The sequence below is a fragment of the Nannobrachium achirus genome (assembly GCF_963921795.1).
Source record: "Nannobrachium achirus genome assembly, chromosome: 18".
Lineage (NCBI taxonomy): Eukaryota > Metazoa > Chordata > Actinopteri > Myctophiformes > Myctophidae > Nannobrachium > Nannobrachium achirus.
The window spans coordinates 23,733,014-23,756,333 of NC_137825.1; the positions used below are offsets into that span (position 1 = coordinate 23,733,014).

The 23,320-nt window shown below is 43.0% G+C and overlaps 1 protein-coding gene across 1 annotated transcript in view; it reads left to right on the forward strand.

Annotated features, from left to right (window-relative positions):
- The window catches only part of dock1 (dedicator of cytokinesis 1), a 433,218-nt gene that overhangs the window by 42,059 nt on the left and 367,839 nt on the right, over positions 1-23,320 (forward strand). Inside the window, exons 2-10 of the mRNA XM_080747125.1 lie at positions 2,110-2,193; positions 3,387-3,427; positions 5,719-5,774; positions 9,633-9,729; positions 11,124-11,272; positions 15,310-15,445; positions 17,808-17,965; positions 19,359-19,440; positions 21,151-21,286. Coding sequence (XP_080603251.1) covers positions 2,110-2,193; positions 3,387-3,427; positions 5,719-5,774; positions 9,633-9,729; positions 11,124-11,272; positions 15,310-15,445; positions 17,808-17,965; positions 19,359-19,440; positions 21,151-21,286 — 939 coding nt within the window. The remainder of the gene's footprint in view (positions 1-2,109; positions 2,194-3,386; positions 3,428-5,718; positions 5,775-9,632; positions 9,730-11,123; positions 11,273-15,309; positions 15,446-17,807; positions 17,966-19,358; positions 19,441-21,150; positions 21,287-23,320) is intronic.

A 23,320-nucleotide genomic window follows, 5' to 3' on the forward strand; every position in this document is an offset into this window, starting at 1 on the left:
GAAGGACCCCCAAATGGTATCTATTTGGCCACGGACCCCCATCTCAAAATATTTAGTTCCAGGGACCCCCAGAAGCAACATTTGATTTGCAAATGTTTGCTTAAAAATGCATATATTCAAAGATTTGCACACATTTTCACGACTTTTCAAAACATTTTCAATAGTTAAAGCACAAAATAATGAAGGCCCCCTCCACCTTGGGCCCTAGTAACTCAGTCTCACTTTCCCCCCCCTTGTGACGCCCCTGCACACACCAAGCAAGCACTGTGCATTCTCCTAACCCAGCGAGGGGTGCAGCAGCTAGTCAAACTAAGTGATTAAAAAAGAATCGATCATTTAAAAGAAGAACTTGATTGATCCCAAAATGGGGGATACCAGATTGAAAGTGGTTAAAATCAGGACACGTCGTCGGCTCCATGATTGCCAATAGAGATGTCATCCAAAAACTCAAATGATGTCCGATACATCAGCCCAACGGCTATATGGGTATGGCTCTAGTACACACTACACAGTGGAAGCGGCAACATTGGAGTGAATAGCCCGCATTCTCCAGATACTGGGAGAAAATGGAGGTCACAGAAGCCATTACTCATTTGCTGTAGCCGGCGCTCGCATAGCCAGAGTAGAAGAGAAAAATGATCATGGCCAACGCCGAGGTCCAACCAGGGCCAGCTACTTGAAATGTAGAGCGCATGAATCTGATACTTGTGGAGGGTTTTGTTGTCGGACCCCCCAACTCTGGTCTGGTATTATTATGCTCGTAGGAGTTCTGGAGAACTGCCACATCGGAATTAATATCTGAACCTTTCCTGTGGGGATAGTGCTCCGGACTTGAGCAGCAGTACAAAGTCTAACTTTTTAATTTAATATTTTGAATTGGCTACATTCAGTGGTTCTCAAACATTTCATGTCAAGGACGCCCAAATGAATGCGTGTTTGGTCACGGACCAATGTTTCATATTTCCAAGGTTCTTGACACAAGCTCAGATTGTGTCAAGATGTTATGAGCTTGTACAGGAGATCAGTAGATCAGCTATTTTATGGTCTATAGCTATGGCTATTTGCCTTAACCCTGTACTAGTCTACTCTCACAGCCAATAGCCCTTTTAGTTACCACCCACAAAAGGGGACACTGGGCTTGTCCCTTTGCCGTGTTGTGTTGACATTGTGACTGTGAACAGCGAGACATCCGCTGACATGGTGACATCGGTGGTCTCCCCCATCAGTTTGATGCGCTAAGTGGCTGTTCCAATGTTGTTATCACATATCGCGGCCCTCCTTCGCTGTGGCTTGGCCCATCCATGAACGTGTCAGCTGTGCGTGGGCAGGTGCCACTGCTACCCTGCGGCAGTTGGGCAGTTGGGTGGCTGTGGCTCATCTTGGAATCTGAAGATTCCACTTTCCATTCCCGGCTCCACCTCCTGGCTGTGTGTTTCGGTGTCCTTGCGCAATCCACTAAACCCTTATCTGCTGTGTGTGTGTGTGTGTGTGTGTGTGTGTGTGTGTGTGTGTGTGTGTGTGTGTGTGTGTGTGTGTGTGTGTGTGTGTGTGTGTGTGTGTGTGTGTGTGTGTGTGTGTGTGTGTGTGTGTGTGAATGGGTGGACATGAACTGAATTGAAAGGCGCTTTGAAGGGTCGGAAATACTAGAAAGACGCTTATAAATGCTGTACATTTATCATGTACCGCTGATAAGGTTGGAATCTTTTAAGATTTTAACGATTCCGCGTCCTTAACGATTCCCTCTTAACAGTCCGATTCTTTAACGGTTCCCTTTAGCGATTCCTTTATAGGGAGTTCCAAATGGATCCCTAGAAGTCTGTAACACTTGAGAGTGTACAAATGGAATCAAATGGACCCTTACGGGTTCCATTCCTGACAGTGTGGTAAAAAAACGGTTCCGGAAATGGTTCCAACGGAACCGATTTCTGGGTTCCTCAAATGTTGGTTCCACCGGTTCTGGATCCCAACCCTAACCATTTACCGTGTGCGCTCAATGTGTTGCCATGCCACCATAATTTGCGCCACAAGGGATCCTGTTGCCTTATTGCATTGCCCACCATCCTGTAATAATCCTCCTCTTTTTATTGTCTCCTCTCTTCTCCCCTCCAGCGATCTACAACTACGACGCCCGCGGGGAGGAGGAGCTGTCGCTGCAGATTGGAGACACTGTGCACATTCTGGAGACATATGAAGGTATGTAGGGTTTACCCCAGTGATTCTCTGGAGACATATGAACGTAGGGATGGTTCACCCCAGTGATTCTCTGGAGACATATGAAGGTATGTTATGGTTCACCCCAGTGATTCTCTGGAGACATATGAACGTAGGGATGGTTTATCCCAGTCATTCCCAATCTTTATCATTTCAAGGACCTTGTCACTTCCCCCTCCCCCCTTAGGTATCAGGGATGTACATGAGGTTAGACATATGAGTGGCAGGTTAAAAACAATAGCAACAGGTGCTATACATGAGGACGGTATAGCACTGCAGTGGTAGAGATATATATATATATACATTATAGTCTTAACGTGCACATGAGGTAACACAAAAAGCATCAATGAAAAACGCATCAGTATAGGTCCACGTCATAGGAAATGAAGGTAGTCTGCATAAGTTAAAATCTGCAGGTAAAGGATGTTGTTTCGCTGTCATCCCAGCTCACACTTGTGTTTTGTCAAAGTCTCAGTTTCCAGCTATACTTAATTACGTTACACCATAATGTTGCTCCATGCAATCCACGGGGAGTGATTCGCTGTTTCTACGTGTCATCTTTTCGACACCCAAATATGTGTCATCTTTTCGACACCCAAACCTAAACCTTACCCTAACCCTAACCTCCGTGGGGTGAGTCGCTAACCCTCCCGACGCTCCGCTGTCGAAATGATGGTCGTTCGAAAGAGCGAGATTTTCCCCAATCCACGCACACTTCAAATCATGTTAGATGGTAGAGGTCGACTTGTCCTAGTGACTGGTCCAAGTCAAACGTATGTTGCTGGTCCCTGTCCTAGTGACTGATTGGCACAAACCTCATGTAATTAAATTTTCTGTGTTTGACCACTTTCAACCTGGCATATCCTTCATTTAGGCCTGCATTTATAGGTTCACTAAGTGATTAGTGAAATAAGCTCACAATGCATCACATTGTGAGCTTCTTGCTATTCCCTGGCAAAGTATATACTGGGTTAAGTGGTTAAACCTATATATTTGAAGCATTCATGTGGTATCCATCACCCTCTGTAATGTCCTTTCATGAAGCTAAGATAATCTTGTGAGGAAACAGACTGCTGTTGTGTGCGTGGGTTGTTGAGTGGCCTGTTTGTATTCTGCATATGCACACTATGTCTGAAAAGGTGTCTAACTTTTGACATATTTCTATTCTGCGCCAGGATGGTACCGGGGACACAGGCTGAGAAGAAAGTCTAAAAAGGTGAGTGGCTGTTAAATTGAGGCTTTGCACAGTAACATTACAGACTAAAAGGTTATTTTACTCCTTATCAGGAGCACAACGTTTCTGGGCTTTTTGTTTATTTCAGTTCGAGTGAAAAGAATGGCTAAAAAACGCCTTGATTCCCTACATGAACCTGTACAGTATTTAACAGTTTCTGGATTTGTCTCCAGATGCCACGGCTTGGTTTCACATGATGGTTCTCAGAACCTAATTGGACCGTGCTAAGAAGGCGGCACTAACCATGAGTTCAGTTAGATGACTCACGAATAGATGGAGGCCAATAATAGCTTGAGAACATTTTATTTATAAAATATAAATCCCAAGTGTGAATATATATATTTGATCTTGGCTTCAGGCTCTGCTATAAATGACTCCCTGCTCAGCAAAGTCAGCACATCAGCACAGTGGTTCTCAAATTGTGGGTCGGGACAAGATGATTTTTTTTAGTGGGTCTCCAGATGACAGTAAAATGTCAATTTAAGGACTTTTAAGACCCCTTTAATAACTAAAATATCACACCCAGGTTGAAGTGAGCGGTGCTATTTATGAGTTAATATCATTAAAAGACAACTTTGTTTTTTTAAAACAAGGGTTCATATACTTTTAGTGCTTTCTATTGTTTTAGCGATTTTAGTATTTCGATTTCAGTGGTTGGGGTAATGCGGCTAAATATGTCTTTTTAGACAAGCCGGCAATTTCTTTGTTAATATTTACACCAGGCCCCATTAGTCATATCTGCCCATGAAAGATTGCGGTGCATCTTGGGAATGGGCTTATTCTGTCTAAAAATACGTATTTAGCCACAAAACAAAATCGTACTTAAAATCACTAAAATGATAGAAAGAAGAAAATGAACACAAAATGAAAGTTGTCCTTTAAGTGTCCCTCAACGCAGGACAAAAGGACCAAGAAGACTGTTGCAGGAGCACCGCTCAAAAGAGAAATAAAATAAAAATACCATTACTGCATCAAAAGGAATCATCAAACCACTGTATACTATAAAAACTGGTCAAATATAGGCCAAATTACCGCACATATAGTACATCGCCCACATAGTGCTGCACATACGCATAAACCTCTCGAGTGTATCTGACTGAACTGGCTTGCTGACCATGCCATCGTTTCTGGGAATGCACAACTCGCACTTTTAAAATGTTCCAAAAATAGCAAAAATCACACCCGTGTGAACTGAGCGGTGGTCGTGGAGGCTGTGCAACAGCACTACTGGGTGGGTGCAGCTGGGTTAGTGTGCTTTACAATGCTGTAGTTTCTTCACACACTCTAATTTATTTGACCCTAAAACATTCAGTTTGTTAATAATAATAATAATACTTGACCACACATGCTGACCCACCCTTCCCCCCTGTGTGTGTGTGTGTGTGTGTGTGTGTGTGTGTGTGTGTGTGTGTGTGAACAACAGCGCCCCTCCCTTAACATGTGTGGTCAGAAAAGGTACTGCAGGCTTGAGGCTACATACACTGCCGGACGGCCGGACGGACGCATACACACACGGCCACGTATAGGAGACGGTGTGACCACCGCTCAAAAACAGACGATCTACAAGCTCACAGTGCTTGACATTGACACGCTTTGTGAGCTTATACATCGCCCATTTTATCTTTTCTATGAATTTCTTTTTTTATGACTTTTATGACCGATGAAAACCTTGTATGTCCAAAACCGTTCGTTTTGCATTTATAATTTTAAAAATGATATAAACTAGTGAAAACAGCCGATCTACAAGCACACAACGCCTCGCACCGCGAAGCGTTGTGTGCTTGTAGATCTGCTGTTTTCACTACTTTTGTGCGACAGCCTTGTATGATGAAGCAGGGCTTTACTTTGCGAAAGAACGTACAAATTTGAACTTGGAGATACAAGGTTTCCACCCGACAACGACGATATACTGTACCCCCTCCTTCAGGAGTGGTTCTAGGTATAGCACAACTCCCATCTTTAAAATTTTCCAATAATGGACAAAAAACAGCCAATTTACAAGCTCACAGGGCGTGACATTGACACACTTTGTAAGCTTAGACAGCATCGGCTGTTTTATCTTTTCTATGAATTTCTTTTTTTTTATGACATATCCCTCCTCCTTCAGGGGTGGTTCTGGGTATAATGGAAATGTTTAAAACAATCAGACCTTCAATAAGGTTGTGTAGAGTTTCAGGTTGTGGAAGGAGGTTCACAGTGGTAAAAGAGACGTTATTGAGCCAGAACAGGAGTGTAATGATCTTTCTGTCTTGTGTTTCTTTTTCTTCCTGCAGGGCATATTTCCAACTTGTTACATTCACCTGAAAGAGGCCTCAGTGGAAGGCAATGGGTCAGTACTTTTTCTTGAGTTAAATGCCTTGAAATGAATTATGTGCTCGGATCTATTGTACAGTACTTGTGTAAAAGTATCAGTACCACAATATAAACATATTCTGTTGGAAGTAAAAGGTCTGTGTTTTAAAGACAGGGTGAAATCAAAAACATGTTTTTCCATACTTTTAGAGCATATTTGTAGTGATAATATGGCCATACCTAACACTAGATGTCAAAAAAATATATATATGTATATTCAAAGGTCCCTAAATAGGCCATTCTTAATTACTTCCTGTGAACAGAAATTCAAAAAGTGATGACATAGATAGACCTTTTGAATATAAATGAACATTTGATTACATTCACCTGTTTGTTTCCCATTGCTGGCTCCCATTACTCAGATTTTAAATCCCATCGCCTGAAGGGCTGGTCCCCTCGGATTGATTCAGAAACACACAGGCTTCCTTTTCAAACTGAAACTTCAAAATAAAATACCCAAAATAGTCATTTCATTGGGTCTTTAAAAATGCACAGAAGTTCTGGCATCAAAATGTACGTACTTGATTGTAGATCTGCTATTTTTGGCGACTATTACCTGGTGGTTGAAAAAGTACTCAATGTTTTTATGTACGGTAAGTAAAAGTACTAGTAAGACACCTGAGGGTGGAATGCGACCTCAGGGTGACATGCAGGTCGCGCCAATTCTTGACTATCTGGCCAACCACAGCGTTTCTCTGACGATTCTAGTTGTTATCATTCTGGGGGGAGTTTGTTCATGTTTTTGTGAGGGTATCAACCCTAGGAGACAACGGGGAGAACATGCAAACTCCACACAGAAAGGCCCTATCGCCAACCCCACCTAGGGTGTGAGCGATAGGGCCTAAACATGGAGATGTGGAGAACACTATATATGGAGATAGTCCAGTCCATCATGTCATATGGGACTACCGTCATAGACAGTAGCCATTGTTAGGCCGGAGTCAATGGCTGTCTGTCTGACTGTCTGTACAGGAAGTGATGTCACATGACATACTTTTTATGCCCATATATGAGTCATTCTGTACCACATCTCCATGTTTAGGCCAAACAGGTTTGCTCCATTTCTCCATGTATAGGTCCTTTAGGGCGAGGTCGCGCCAATTCTTGACCATCTGGCCAACCACAGCGTTTCTCTGACGATTCTAGTTGTTGTCATTCTGGGGGGAGTTTGTTCATGTTTTTGTGAGGGTATCAACCCTAGGAGACACGGGGAGAACATGCAAACTCCACACAGAAAGGCCCTATCGCTCACACCCTAGGTTGGGTTGGCGATAGGGCCTTTCTGTGTGGAGTTTGCCTAAACATGGAGATGTGGTACAGAAGGACTCATATATGGGCATAAAAAGTATGTCATGTGACATCACTTCCTGTACAGACAGTCAGACAGACAGCCATTGACTCCGACCTAACAATGGCTACTGTCTATGACGGTAGTTCCATATGACATATTGGACTAGACTATCTCCATATATAGTGTTATCCACATCTCCATGTTAGGACTCATATATGGGCATAAAAAGTATGTCATGTGACATCACTTCCTGTACAGACAGTCAGCCATTGACTCCGGATTAACAATGGCTACTGTCTATGACGGTAGTCCCATATGACATATTGGACTAGACTATCTCCATAGTGTTATCCACATCTCCATGTTTAGACAGCCAATGACTCCGGCCTAACAATGGCTACTTTCTATGACGGTAGTCCCATATGACATGATGGACTGGACTATCTCCATATATAGTGTTATCCACATTTCGTGTAGCCGCCCTGTACAGGAAGTGATGTCACAACTCAAGTCCACTGACATCACAGAGGATACGGAAGGACGGTCACGAGGATACGGAAGGAAGGTCACTCAAGCGACACGGTTCTTCAGAGTATATGCGACCTTCGGTCGCAATCAATGCTGCAATGTAGAAACAACAAGTAAAAGTCTTGTAGTCAAAATATACTTAAATTACTCGTTATGCAGAATGTCCCATTTCACTAGTTATAAGTGTACAAATATTTGATGCAACGCATGAGTGTGAGCTTGTAGATCTGCTATTTTCAAATAGCCAAAGCTTAAATCAAAATCTACAAAGTAACTAGTAACCAAAGTTTTCAAATAATTGTAAAACTGGTAAATATTGCAGTACAACTACAATATTTGTCTCTGGGAGATGTAGTGGAGTAAAAGTATAGAAATAGTATTTGAAATACTCCAGTAAAGTAAAGGTGCCTAAAAAAGTACAGCACTTGAGTAAATGTACTTGGTTACTTTACACCACTGACTCTTGCCACCATCATTTGATTGATGTCTCCTTCAGTTGCGCCTGCCTGCACAGCACGAAGGAGAGAACAAAATAAAAGCTCAAACGCTAAATCACTGACTTCAGCTGTTAAGCCTCAAGGATAAAACAAATTAGAACAGATACTGTTTTATATCATTTCGCTCTCAAAGGATGTTGCCATCATGCTGTTTAATTAAGGATTAAAGATTAATTGCAATTCATTCAGAATCCGACTTTTGTAAAAAATATATTCAGGCCTCGTTTGAGGATGAATAATATATCGTGTTATTGTAGAATGTGCAATGTAAATTTACAATTAATGTTAATGATTAAAAGTAAAAATGGTAGATGGATAGATGCAAAGACATACGCTATATTAAAGGAATTTTACTCCCAAATCACTGAGGCAAAAAAATGATCATTTTTACTCATGGAGCCTTACTTACATTATTCATTTACATTTTTTCATAAATGATGCCAGTTACTTTATACCACTGGGTGAAAGTGGTTAAGTGTGGGTTTCATGAAAAATTAACCAGTGAAAAGTATTAGCAAGAGCTTCTGATGAAATAATAACTACACTGGATCTTTATGTATCACAGGATCTTTATTATTTTCAATTTCTGAAAAAAGTATAACCTTTTTTGGACATGCGATACAAGGTTTGCGACTGTCAGCAAGATGGACAGACGGGTTTAGCAAGGCCGCCCTTTGCTAAACAGCGAGCAATTATCTTGATTGATAATAGTTAGCACAGTATTCTTTTAAAAGGTAATGCAGGAGCCAAGCATGTGAATAATACGTAGCATCACACAGCATGAGATTAACTGTCATAAGCACATGTTCAGGTGTCAAGAGTAGTTTTAACTCTCATAGAAACACATGTTCAGGTGTCAAGAGTAGTTTTAACTGCGGTGAAACACTGAAGCAGAGCTATAATTGTCCCATCCTCACCCGGGATGTGTCAGTCTGACAGCTCTTTATAATGACCCTGCTAGGGATGCTAATGACTTGGGTGTTATGGATAGGTTCAAATCCCCCCAAGTTCAGTGAGTGTCCACCAGCTTTACTAGCTCATATTGTAACATATCGTAGTCGGGTGGTAACCTCGCATCTCCAAGTTTCAAATGTGTACGTCTTTTCGTAAAGTAAAGCCCTGCTTCACCATACAAGACTGTTGCACAAGACTAGTGAAAATAACAGATCTAGGTTGTTGTGTGCTTGTAGATCTGATATTTTCACTATTTTAAATCATTTTTAAAATGATCAACACAAGACGAGCAGTTTTGGAGATATAAGGTTTCCACCTGGCAACAACGATAAAAAATGGTGTCACTTTAATTTTAGTCTCAGAACATCCTCGCCCCCAAAGTTAAACCCGTTAAGACCTGTGGCCGATTCTACAAAATGCACATGCACACCGGGTCCGAATTTGTCCAGATTCTGACAATATTGTCAGTTTTTTCTCACGCTGAAAATCTGTGTGTGTGTGTGTGCGCGTGCGTGCGTGCGTGCGTGTGTGCATGCGTGTGTGTGTGTCTGTGCCGTTGCTCCAGGCAAAAGGAGACGATCATTCCCACAGAACTTCCTCTGGTCACGGAGGTCACCACCACACTACGAGAGTGGGCGTCCATATGGAGAGACCTCTACGTGGTGAGTACACACCTGTATCTGTCTGCAACCAGTATTGATTTAGTTGAATCATTTTGCAACCAGTTAGCCAAGTCAGTTGATTAACTTGTAGTACTTGTTATTTTCGTGTGTAGTGAGGGGGAGAGGGCTTGGTATACAGCCCTTGTCACTTACTACTCACAATTATAGGGTTTATCGGTCAGTGCATAGGTCAATTGTACTTTGAAATAGACTTCCAATTGAGATTCATTACATACTATACCTGTTTTAAAATGAAACATCGAATTCATATACCGTACACTCAAAATATACAATACCATCTTTTCTTACACACCAGATTGATAGAGCTGCTTTTAAAATCGGTTTTATTCCTGTTAAATCTTTTTTCATTTGATACTCAACTTTTGTCAAATGTGTTTTTCATATTTATATATATTTTTTGTTGTTTTTAGTATTTCTTTGTAATACACAGTGATATTTTATATATTTTTGTTAATGTATTTTAATGTCTTGAAACCCAGGAAGACCAGCTGATCGTTAAGGCGTCGACTAATGGGGATCCATTTAAATGAACAAATAGCGTGCCAAAAAAGGGATGAGACCAAGGCACTCTTGTGGAAAAATTAAAAAGCCTTTAATAGTCTGGCTAATGCATGGCACCAATAAAAAAAATACACATTTGCGTTCATCAAGATTTGTGACTAAGTATAGAGTTTTATTGTCATTTAGCATGTGCTGTTGCTCTTTTTTGTCATGCTTCTTCGTGACATATGGTCATTGTCCTTCACTCTCGTCAGGACACCTTTGCTCGAGTCTTGATAACACACTGGAGTAAGAGCCGCATTATTGCACCATAGGATTGCTATAGGCCTGGAAATGGGGTCAAATACTTTGCAAAAGTCATTGTTCAAAATGTGTCTGAAACATGTAGTAAGGAGGCCAGACAGACAGACACTTTAACAGTGCCAGATAGTGTCTGTACTGTTATGTTGTGTTGCATGCAGCAAAACCGCAGATACGTCTCGTTGCATGCAACACTCATATAACAGCTTTGTTGGTGGATGCTTGGTGTAGACCACACATCTCTCACCCGCATCTAAATAAAAGCCACTGTGGTAGATCACATCGCGCTTGCGCATGTTTTATACCACTGTGTGTGTGTGTGTGTGTGTGTGTGTGTGTGTGTGTGTGTGTGTGTGTGTGTGTGTGTGTGTGTGTGGGTGTGTGGGTGTGTGGTTGTTTGAGCTGTTTCCTTCCTGTCTTTCTTTCTCCGTGTTTGAGTTACTGTCTACTCATCGAAGATTTTACTCAATTACAGAACCTTAGTCCATGCACTAACTCTTGTCCGACCTGTCTGCCTCTCTGTCTTTTTTTTTTATCATGTCCCGTCTGTCCATGTATCATGATGACCACAGGGGGACAAGCGTGAGATGTTCAACTCCGTCCGTGACATGATCTACGACTTGATCGAGTGGCGCTCCCAGATCCTGTCCGGAACCCTCCCACAGGATGAGCTGACGGAGCTCAAACAGAGGGTCACGTCCAAGATCGACTACGGCAACAAGTATGCCTTCCCTATTCCAGGCACATCATAATAGGCGATGATTGAGTGTTAAAATAGGCCAACTCTTCTCAAAAACAGCAGATCTATACAGGATCATGACACGTTGCAATGTGATGCGTTGTGAGCTTGTAGATGGGCTGTTTTCTGCAAAGAGATTTGTTGTAGAGGGGAAAAGGAGGGGCCAAGTACAGACCGGTCAAGTATGTATATCTGGTTTAAGTGGTTATACCAAGACCTATATAGAGGGTATGCACTTAACACCGTCGTCATACCAGGAAGTTATGCGGGAACGCCTACTGAATGGCAAAAACTACTTTCTGGCCTTGACAGCCCAGTGAGCCCATGCATGCAAACAGAATAGTTCTATCTGATTGCATTAAACAACGTTAAACTCACTTTGCCACTCGATTTACCAGTATTTTTCAAATGGCTGTATGTGTAGAGAGGCCACATGTGAAACCTAAGGTCCTCGGTCTGATTCCCGGCCTCGGCTATGTGTCTAGGTGTCCACGAGCAAGACACTTAAACCCTAACTCCCCCACCGCCCTCCACCAGCGCTCATCAGAACCATCTGAGCAGCCATCAGCTGGATTAAGCTGAAAACTGAATTTCCCCCCATTAATAAGACCTTTCTTCTCCTTTCCTTTCCTGAATAGCACAAATAGCAGCTCTATAAGCTTGCAACGTGTTGCATCTTGAGGTGTTGTGAGCTTGTAGAGCTGCTATTTTGTGCGAATATAGTTACAGGGTTCCCACGGTCATGAAATTCCTGGAAATATTTTGAAATTAGAAAAATATTTTTCCAGTACTGGAAAAGTTTTGGAATTCATCAAGGGTCCTGGAAGGTCCTGGAAAAAATAGCTATGCATTGTCTTTGGTTATTGATTTTGTTAATACCTCTGAAATGACAAATTAAACATGGGCCAAATTGTCAAATAGAGGCAGAAATTGTGAAAATAGCCGATCTACATGCTCACAACGCCATCAGCTATTTTCACAATAGAACCGTGTTATACAAAATTCCTCAACTCTTAGTGCTCGTCAGGGTGGGGGGTCCCCAGTTAAAATATGATTATTTCGGGGGCCACGGCCTGACAAGTTTGAGAACCACTGGCATACACTACCTGTCTTTGGGCATTGCGCATAGGAGTAAGCGACCTGTTATTGGGCTGAATTATTGTTATATAGTCCTGGAAATTGGTGAAATATTCTGGAAAAGTTTTGGAAATTAATTGGTAAAAATTTGTGGGAACCCTGTAGTTAACTCATACCCTGCCAGAAAAGACGTTTTCTATTATAAAAACGTCTTTTTAACTATGGACCTCCCTGCCAGACGTCTTCTGAACGTCTTTTTTAAAAAAATAATATTTTTTTTTCTTTTTTTTGAAAAAAAATAATTTGGACCTCCAACAGTGTACTAGCCATGATCGCGAAATTGCATGTTTAACCCCCATACCAACCCCATCTTTCAAACATGGCAGCCATGTTTGTTTACATTTGAAGAAAACATAAGGGCTGCCTTCTCCTGAATGCCTGAACGGATTTCCAAGCGGATGTTTTTGTTTGAAAGCTGTGAAAAGCATGCACATGCATAGTGCATGATCTGTGCACTAATGTGTGCACCAGCGTGCTCACTATTTTTTTAACCCTTTGTTGGCAAACCGGCAATATGAGAGGTCCCACTTTAAATATGGCACAGAACGAGTTAAGAAGCTTCAGCGTCACCCGTCTCTTTTGCGCTACTGTTTGCATCCCAGCACGCCCTTCTCTCATGCCCGGGCCTGCAGGACGGCTGCCTTTTGTTGGAATAGGTCAGCGCGCCGTCAGTCAATAGAAAATGACAGGTCATCGCTTAGCCATAGGACATACCGTAGGGATTTAGCAGTGGCACGTTGCACTGCGTTCCATCATGAGATGACAGCGGATGCTGTGTCTGCAGAGGCCCAGTGGAAAATCGCTAGAAAATGTAAAGCCTTCGCTCAGCTCACTGAGATGAAACTTTAGGGAAACTTTGAACAGGGTTCCCACGGTCATGAAATTCCTGGAAATATTTTGAAATTAGAAAAAAAGAATTCCAGTACTGCTGGAAATCGGCTATTTTCACAATAAAATTCTTAGTGCTCGTCAGGGTGCCGGGTCCCCAGTTCAAATATGATTATTTTGGGGATCACGGCCTGAAAAGGTTGAGAACCACTGGCATACACTACTTGTCTTTGGGCATTGCGCATAGGAGTAAGCGACTCGTTATTGAGCTGAATTATTGTTATATAGTCCTAGAAATCGGGTTAAATACTCTGGAAAAGCTTTGGAAAAGTTTTGGAAATTAATTGGTAAAGATGTGTGGGAACCCTGTTTGAAGCTCCGGCCAGGTGAAGAAGAAAACATCATTTTTTTCCCCCGTGCGCGCCACGCCGGGGAGTGGCGGCGAGGTTGATGCAATATGTGGATTTAACCTCGGCGGCGCGGCACGGTTCATGTCTCTGTCAATTCCACTCTTTGTGAGAGAGACAGCCTGAGAGAGAAAGGGGAGTTTTTTTTAGAGAGAAGCGGGCATTGAATGAATATTTGCAGCATGCAACAGAATGCGTGCAAGAGTAGGCCTGGGCGATATGTACAAAATCTAATACCTTGGTATCGATATCGATGTGAGATGATATCTTTATTGTGATGATATGACGATTGTACTGTAATATCGTTACTTACAGTATTAGCAATCTTTTACATTTTTCACATCTCCTAAATAGCTGAAATATCAGATCAGAAGCTTGTACTGTAGATTTTGTCAAATTGGGCTCCAGCGATTAAAAACAAGAAAATCCAACACTAGCTATATCACATCACAATATATTACAATATCCAAAATTCCAGACGTTATCTAGTCTCTTTGATATATTGCCCAGACAGTCCTATGCAAGAGTATGTGTGTGTGTCTGTCAGTGGTGGAAAAAGTACACATTCTTTTTACTAAAATGATTTTTACTGAGAGTGGAGTATAAGTATAGAAAATTGGAAACATGTAAGTAAAAGTAAAAACACCTCAGAATTATACTTACGTACAGTACTTGAGTACATGTACTTAGTTACTTTACACCACTGGTGTGCGTGCGTGCGTGCGTGTGTGTGTGAGAGGTGTACAGTAGGTGCAGCTACTGTATGTGGGGAGAGAGAGGAAACATTTTTTCTCTCCAAAAGGCTGAATCTGCCATGGATGAACACTCTGGATGTTACTATGCATGCATGTGCCAAACAGTCCTGGCTAGCCATGCATTATGCACAGCTCTCACCCTCACTCTCTCTCTCCCTCTCTCTCTTTGTCTGTCTGTCTGTCTGTCTGCCTCGCTCTTTCTCTCTTTCTTTGTCTGTCTGTCTGTCTCTTGCTCTTTCTCTCTGTCCATCTCAGCCATCTCATCGTCCTTAACTGTGCTCTGGCCTCAGGCCAGCCTGTCACATCTGCCCTTCAAACGAGCCAACACTGTCACAGCTCTGCCATGCCCACTGCCACCATCCTGCTCTCTCTCTCTCTTTCTGTCTGTCTGTCTGTCTCTGTCTCTCACTGTCATTGTGTCCCTCTTTCATTATGTTTTTATTTCTAATCTCATCTCACTTAACCCATTCAGAACGGGTACACATTATGTTGTATTATTATTTTATGCTTTAACTATTAAAAAATAGCAGATATACAAGCTCACAGCGCGGCACCGAGTGCCGCGCTGCGAGCTTGTAGATCTGCTATTTTTGAAAAATCGTGAACATTTGAATTTTGACCCGATTCTATAAGTGTCTTTTGAATCCTTCTAAGGCGGCACTCGGTGCCGCACTGTGAGCTTGTATATCTGCTATTTTTCAATAGTTAAATCATTCAATAATTCTAGGCCTGAATGGGATAAACACATCCACACACACGCACACACACACACACACGTACACGCACACTAGACTTAACACTCTGTCTCTCTGATGGCATGCCTCCATTTTTGACATCTCCCAAAAGTCAAGTCATTGTTGTCGTTGTGGTCTGCCTTTGTTTGTGCTCCAAGGTATCTGGATCTAGACCTGGTGGTGAGAGATAAAGACGGCAACATCCTGGACCCGGAGCAGACCAGCACCGTCAGCCTCTTCAGGGCCCACGAGGCCGCCTCCAAGCAGATAGAGGACCGCATCCAAGAGGAGAAGGTAAACTTTTCAAGTTCTGCCCCAACCCGACCTGACCTGGCCCGGAGTTTTCAGGCCAGGGCCGGGCCCAAAATGTATGCTAATTAGTCGGGCAGGGCCGGGCCTCTGGTTCTGTAAAAATAAATATATTAATACAAAGAAGAAGAAAAGAAAAAAAAATATATATATAAAGATACAATATACAAGCTCACATTGTTGTGCGCATGTAGCTCGGCTATTGCTGCTATCAATACAGGTTTGCCTTGTGATGTTGTCTTGAGCATTTGTGTGCCATGGGCACAAAACAAGTTAGAAACCCACTGCACTACACTGCCCAGAAGGGGGGAAAGGGATAATCTGGAAAGTTTTGGTGACGGTCTGGCGGGCAGGGACGCCGGGACAGCCTCCCTCACCTGAATGTCAACTGGGCAGAATGTAGGGGGCCGCGGGCGCCAAGCGGTCTCGTCTTATGTGACCTTCTCGTCCCGGGGCGTCTGTTGCATATGCATGGCCGTTATGAAACTCTCAGGTCTCTATGTCATGAATAATGATGATGTCGTGACCCTGCTGCATTTATCTGAAGGGCGTTCAGAACATCAAACGATAAAAGATTTCAGTGGTTCTCTTAACTTTTTTTTTATTTCAAGCACCACTCCCCGTTATTGCGTTATTAGCCCACGAAACCCCATAACTCCTGGTCCATTGGGTTCCATTTCTACGCTCGACCCTAATTCGCACTCGCCTTGGGCATGTTTCCGGCGGAACGGTAGAACGGTCTCTGCTTGGTATTCCTAAACGTAACCTTGCTAAACTAACCTTATTCATAGTCTAAACCTCATTAAAATGGTGCTAAAACCTAACCCTATTCCTAATCTTAACCTCAGTAAATAGTTATATAACTACTGTATCAGTAGCTTCGGGTGGCCAGACTACTATTCCACAATCTCAATGAATGCTGGATAGAGTCTGGAAGTATACCTCTTGAAAGCTGAGAAAGGAAGCCGTCACCTGTTCGTCATTTCCGTTCAAAATAGATTTAAAATATAGATATATTTAAATGTTCATTTCTGCTAAGCAGCAAGCTACACCGTATATGCTTTGAAAATTGGTATTTACATTAGGACACATTATGAATATGACTGCAAAGACGTGACAGAATGTCCCGTGGTACAGACTGTGTAACTATCAGTCATTCAGCTGGGGACCCCTTGGAACTCTCTCAAGGACCACCGGTCCTCTCTCAAGGACTTTGCGAACCACTCTCCCATATTCTTACTTCTGTTGGGCCGCACTCCTGCCTCTGAACTTCAACAGAGCAACTGAAACTTTATAATCCTGTTTGCAGTTTTACGAAGTTCATTTACCTTGCTTGCAGGGGACACCGAAATGGCCCTTGGTTTTTATATGCTGCTGTTGTGTTCGGTGGCCCTCCGGAGTGTGTCCCAAGGCTCATTTTGTTTGCGCTGCACAGGCCGAGAGGCCCCGGTCATTTGACGTGGTCTAGCCAGCGAGGAGCAAAGTGGACAAAGTATTAAATTGTTGCTCTCGGACAGAAACCTTATATCGCCATTCACATCTCAACTTCTTAACACAAACTCTGCCATCAAAATACCCCTTTGTACCCCTTCTCTGCCATGCCCGTAGAACCCATAAATGTAATAAAAATTAATTAAAAAACATTTTTTTATCGAAGCGCAACTAAAATAGGCCGGAACTAATGCTCCGTGATCGGTTTCTACACGGACACATTATTGAGCGGACAACTTTAACATTGGAGTCCCTGAACCGGAAGCGGAAGTCCGTCCTCTATTTTGGCCCAGCTTACTGTCTGGACTCCGCGGCTTACAGATGGAGAACTTATTGATCAATTGAAAAAGTTTCAACGGATTTGAGAAGCTGATGGAATATGCGAACACACGAGCAGTGTCCGATCACGCACGATGGGAACTGGACGAGCGCCTACGTTAACAGGTAGGACTCGGAGAAGCCGGCAGTGAAAGACATAGAGAAATTAACGGGCTTTACGGCCGTAAACTACGAATGAGTTAATATTTTTCCGTAAATTAATTCTGTACAAGAGTGCTGTGGAAAAGCATCGGGAAAAAGTGGATCTACAAGCTGTAATCTCGAAACGTGAAACTTTGTGAGCTTATAGATCTTAAAAGTGAAAGTGTTTAAAGTGTCTCTGTGGGATTAATGAATATTGAACCAATGAAAAGTATTAATGTTAACACCAAGGCTTATGACTAAATGCATTGGAACCATTGAAACCGTTAAATTCCTCATTTTACAAAAAGTATGTACGTTTTGGACTTACAAGGTTTCCACCCGACAGCAACAAAATGCAGCACCTCTCTCTCTCTTTGTTGCTCCCTCACGGCAGTCCCAGAAGCAGAATATCGATCTGACCAGGCAGGCCAAGTTCGCCTCCACTCCCTCTTTCGCTCTGTTTGTGACTCTGAAGAATGTGGTGTGTAAAATAGGTGAGGACGCCGAGGTCCTCATGTCCCTGTACGACCCTGTGGAGTCCAAGTTCATCAGGTACATGCATGCACACACACTCACACACACACACGCACGCGCACACACAAATAGCTGTACTACAAGGACACCCCTGTAAAAAAAGTATTTAAAAACAATCTACAAGCTCACAATGTATTGCACTATGACACACGTTATGATCTTGTAGGTCTGCTATTAACGCCTAAACCTAAAGTCTAAATACAGTACCTAATCCTGATCCTCAACGTGAATCCTTTTCCAATTATAAGTAACTTAACCATCCATTTCTCTTGTATTTGAGGACCATTGTGCTCACAATATTGATTTCTCAAATGTTACTATTATTGTGGGGATATTTTGCACACACACACGCACGCACGCACGCACGCACGCACGCACGCACGCACGCACGCACGCACACACACACACACACACACACAAACACACCAAATTCCCAGTAGTCCATATACGAGAATGTGCCTGCGCTAAACGCAGCCAAGTACTCTTGTTTCGTTTATTGTTTCCGGATTTGTGACAAGGAATTACATAATAATAGAGCAGGTCTAGCCGTGCCTGTTGTTGTTGTTCCAAACAAGCCGTGAGGCTAGATTACAACTCAGACTCACTCTGCTTTGAGCGGAGTCGAGTCGGCCTCGTCTGGGTGGGATAATCTGGTTATTGAGGCTCTCAATGAGACATTTCGCCCACTCACAATCCAAAGGTCGATTCATGTTTCTTTTTTTCCTTCAGTGGTGGAAGAAGTACTCAGATGTTTTACCTGTACTTAAGTAAAAGTAGCAGTACAATACAATATAAAACCACTGTTACAAGTAAAAGGCATATGGTCGTTGAGAGGTTGTAGATTGGCCATTTTCGAATATCCAGACGATACAATAATGCTTAATTGGTTAATGTATGTTTCATTGCGACCGTCAGGTCACGTCACACTTTTGCCCTACTCTTTTCTCTGGCACCGTTGCCCCTATCGATGCCAAACTTTGCACACACTCCTTGGATGGCAACTCACAACCTCCACCCCTCATTTCTCACATGGCCCTCTTCTAGCGCCACCATGAGGCAGAATTTTGTAAAACACATTTTTGGACACTGCTCCTACAGATTTTGGCCTAGAATCACGCATAGAGGAACACAGTATCTCTTAAGTCATGTGATCAACATGGATATGTCCCATTTCCCATATTCCCTCCTGATTGGCTATGATTGCCTTCTAAAGTTTGTGTATGCGACCTGGCGGTCGCTTATCTCCCGATTATGGGATTACTGGTAATAATAAAGTATAATATTTGCCTATGAAAAGAAAAGTGACATGCTCAAGTCAAGTAAAGTAAAAGTTCATCAACATCTTAATCGATTACAGTACTGTCACAGTAATGTTACTTTCCACCACTGTTTTCCTCCTCCTCCTTCCTAGTGAAAACTACCTTGTGAAATGGTCCAGCTCCGGACTGGTCAAAGACATAGACCAGCTTCATAACCTGCGGGCCGTCTTTACGGTAAGTGTGCACTTCCCCAGGCGCTCACATCCATGTACTTGTGATATCCTTCTTTGCTTGTATACATGTGCATGTGTGAGCGCATGCAGATGTCCTTTATTTTATTAATTTATTTTTACTACATTTATTACATTATTATCCCAGTGCCAATTGCCCAAGCTGTAATCCTCTCCTTCTGCCAACCTGGGGAGAGCCGGGGAGGCAGTATAGAGGATTACCGCATGATTTTTTGTGAGGGTACCTACCCTAGGGGATACGGGGAGAACATGCAAACTCCACACAGAAAGGCGCTTTTGCCAACCCCACCTAGGTTAATGGGTACTGATGACGTGGAGGAGAGAACACGCCCCCAGTGCCCACAGCGTCCCCAGCGGGAATCGAACCCAGAACCTTCTAGCTGTGAGGCGACAACGCTGCTGACTGCGCCACGTGCAGACGTATTTGCCTGTAACGAGGCACGTGTGTACCTCCTTGTTTGCTTGTATACATGCACGGGCGTGAGCGCATGCAGATGTCTTTGCCTGTACGCCCTCGCCCAGACCGTCCTCTGCTGTTGATTCAGTCATGCTACGAGTGACTCGTTTGCAGAGCCGCTGTATTTGTTAAGCTGCGTGAGACGGGGCTCAGCTCGCCGTGTGTGTTTACCGAGTCACTCACCTCTCTCTAATGGGAGCCCAAGGGCACAGGGGTCAGCCTACGCCCACGGAGGACCCTCCACCCCTACCCCCACGCCTACAGGAAATGTATCTCTGTATACACATTCACAACAGGGACTTACAGCTGTTTGCGGGGCAAAGAATGGTGCAGTACCAAAAAGTGTATACTGTAAATGAAAAGGTTCCAGCAAATTGATTTTTTTCTTTGCTTAATAAACACCCCAGCGAGGCGTTAAATCCACCCAAACTTTGCCGGGGGTGTTTTGTCAACATCGGATCGAAACGTGATACAGAATCTGATTGTTTAATGCTTCTGGAAGGGAAATGTTTACTTTTCAGACATGGCTTTTTGGTGGGTTGCCTCGAGGTAATCAAAAGAAAAGGAAGAGTCTACACAAACAGCTTAACACAGTCTGTTAAGTCAACACTTCGTACCGTGCAAAGCGGCAGACAAACACCGTTCCGACCGCAACTGATCGTCCTCAGGCGAGTCTCGGGTGTCACCTGAGGACGAGCAGTTGTGCATTTATAGTTTGGAACATCAATCTGTTTGTTCCTTTTCTATCGATAGGTACAGTATTTGTCTTGCACCAGTGCAGGGGCGCCACAAGGGGGGGGGGGGGGGTGGAACTGAGTTAAAAGGGGCCCAAGGTGGTGGGGCCTTAATTATTTTATACTTTAGCTATTGAAAAATAGCAGATCTACAAGCTCGAGCTACGAGTTTGTAGATCTGCTATTTTTTGAAAAGCCGTGAAAATGTTTGCACATCGGAGGTCCCTGGAACTAAATATTTTGAGATGGGGGGGGGGGGGGGGGGCTATATCATTCTGGGGGTCCTTCACATGAAAAAGTTTGAGCACCACTGACATAGAAACATTTGATTTGAAACATTCAAAGACATGCACAAATTGCTGCTATTTTTCAATATTTAAAAGAATAGTTAAAGAATTTGGTGCGCCTAACCCTGCACCAGTGACTTACATGGATGTGCATACGGTAACACTGCCTTTTTGCCTCAAGGTAATGACATCTCTGTCTTTTGGTTTCCAACCAGGACCTGGGCAGTGAAGACCTGAAGAGAGAGAAGATCAGCTTTGTGTGTCAGATTGTGCGAGTGGGCCGCATGGAGCTGCGAGACAACAACGCCAAGAAGCTTACCTCAGGCCTGAGGAGGCCTTTTGGAGTGGCAGGTAAGCTGGACCTTATGTAGAGCGTTGACTGTAGTTTTGACTGGTAGTAGTATTAGTAGACCAGGGGTTCCCAAACCTTTTTGGCTCGCGGCACCCCTATAAATATTATTTTAATCCGAGGCACCCCTACATTATAATTTTCTCTCCCAGCACCTTATATTTATAGCATGTTGTCGTTGTCGGGTGGAAACCTTGTATGTCCAAAACCGTTCGTTTTGTATTTATCATCTCGCATCGCGAGGCGTTGTGTGCTTGTAGATTGGCTGTTTTCACTAGTTTTGTGCGACAGTCTTGTATGATGAAGCAGGGCTTTACTTGACCAAAAGACGCACACATTTGAAACTTGGAGATACAAGGTTTCTGCCCGACAGTGACGATATTTTAGTGATTATGTTGTGAGGAAAACGTTGAGATAACAGCCATTTTGGTTAGAACTGACTGAAAATAACTTTGTACTTCAAGTTTAAAATGATACTAAATATTTTTTCAAGTGTCCAAATAAATTCCAAATATTATCAAATTATCTCGCGGCACCCCTGGACTGCCGTCACGGCACCCCAGGGTGCCCCATCACCCACTTTGAAAACCCCTGTAGTAGACTGTCAATCCTGATTCCGTTGCAATGTATGTTTTCAATGGTTTTCAATGGGAGTGCTGCGTATTTACGCTATGCTAGACACACCAGCACAGCTGAGCGTCTATTCTTTACTGTGCGTTCAGGTCTGGCTTTTAAAGATGCATTGCCATGATTTTTTCCCCCCTATAACATGATGATCAGGTATTATGATTACACTAGTAGGAAGATTTTTTTTTACAGAAAGTGTTAAAATTATGTTTTTATGTGGCCACACCGACCCATGCCTGGTGGCCAGGTGGGTGGTGACCCAGCACAGAGTTGTATGGTAAAGGGGGAGGGATTGATTATATGATGTCATTAACTCAGTGTTTTTCAGTTGGGCCTTTTGACACAGAGGCTTTCAGGAAGTAACCAACAATACACAGGGAAGGCAAATTTGCAAATTATAACCCCCACCCCGTGGTCTATTAGCATTGTTAACTTACATACAAAACAGAAAAAGTACTAAATTATGGCACCACCTCTTGTGTTTTCAACTTTCAATGAATGCAGCTTGCGTTTTCAGCTGGGAAAACAATGCTTTGGTGGACACAGCGCCTTGGCAGATAACAAGTCCTAATCTTGTTGAGCCACGTGATCTGTAACTTTGTAGTTACATTCCAATTAGAGGATTCTTTTCAAACAGAGTGATTATAGTAGAACTTCGGAACCTGGCACAGCTTGAATTTTCCATATGTCTAAAGCCCTCAGAATGTCTCCCATGCATTACTGTTGAATAATTAATGTACCCAGGCCCTTTGCCCAGTCGAATAAATAAGTTTGGCCAAAATTCAGGAATATCTACGGAGCTGAAGTCAAAATAGGAATTAGATCTTGATTTGTCCCACGTGGGCCTGCTTCCAACTCCATCTTAAACTAATTAGATTGGCATTTTGCCCGTGGTTCTCCAACAGAGAAAAGTATGCTCCTCTCACTCAGTCTCTTTGCTCAGCACCACTTGAATAGAAAGAAAATGACAAGTTGATTTACGATACCTCATCTGCAGGCATGCCAATGTCAATGCCACTGCACAAAGCTGCTTTGCAGTGAGCCTGGTTGTTTGAGGCTCCCTGGATTGGCCCTGCTGATGTGACGTGAAACCACCTCCTAAACCCCATACTTAACTGATCGGAGAGCCCCAGGGCTCTATGCTAGGCCCCCTCTTGCTTTCATTCTGTGATAAATATCTTTCCAAAAAGAGCTCTCGAGTTAAAGATCTATAAGGGTCGTTTTGGTTACCAACTCTCCAAACTTTAGCTGGGGACCACCTGGAATCCCTTCAAGGACCACTGGTGGTCCAAGGACCACTGGTTGAAAACCACTGCTCTAGGGAACTATACAATATAACAAAAGGCGAGATCAGTCATCAGTCTTTGACATGTTTTATCTCAGTGTTTTTGAAGTCTGATCAGAAGATA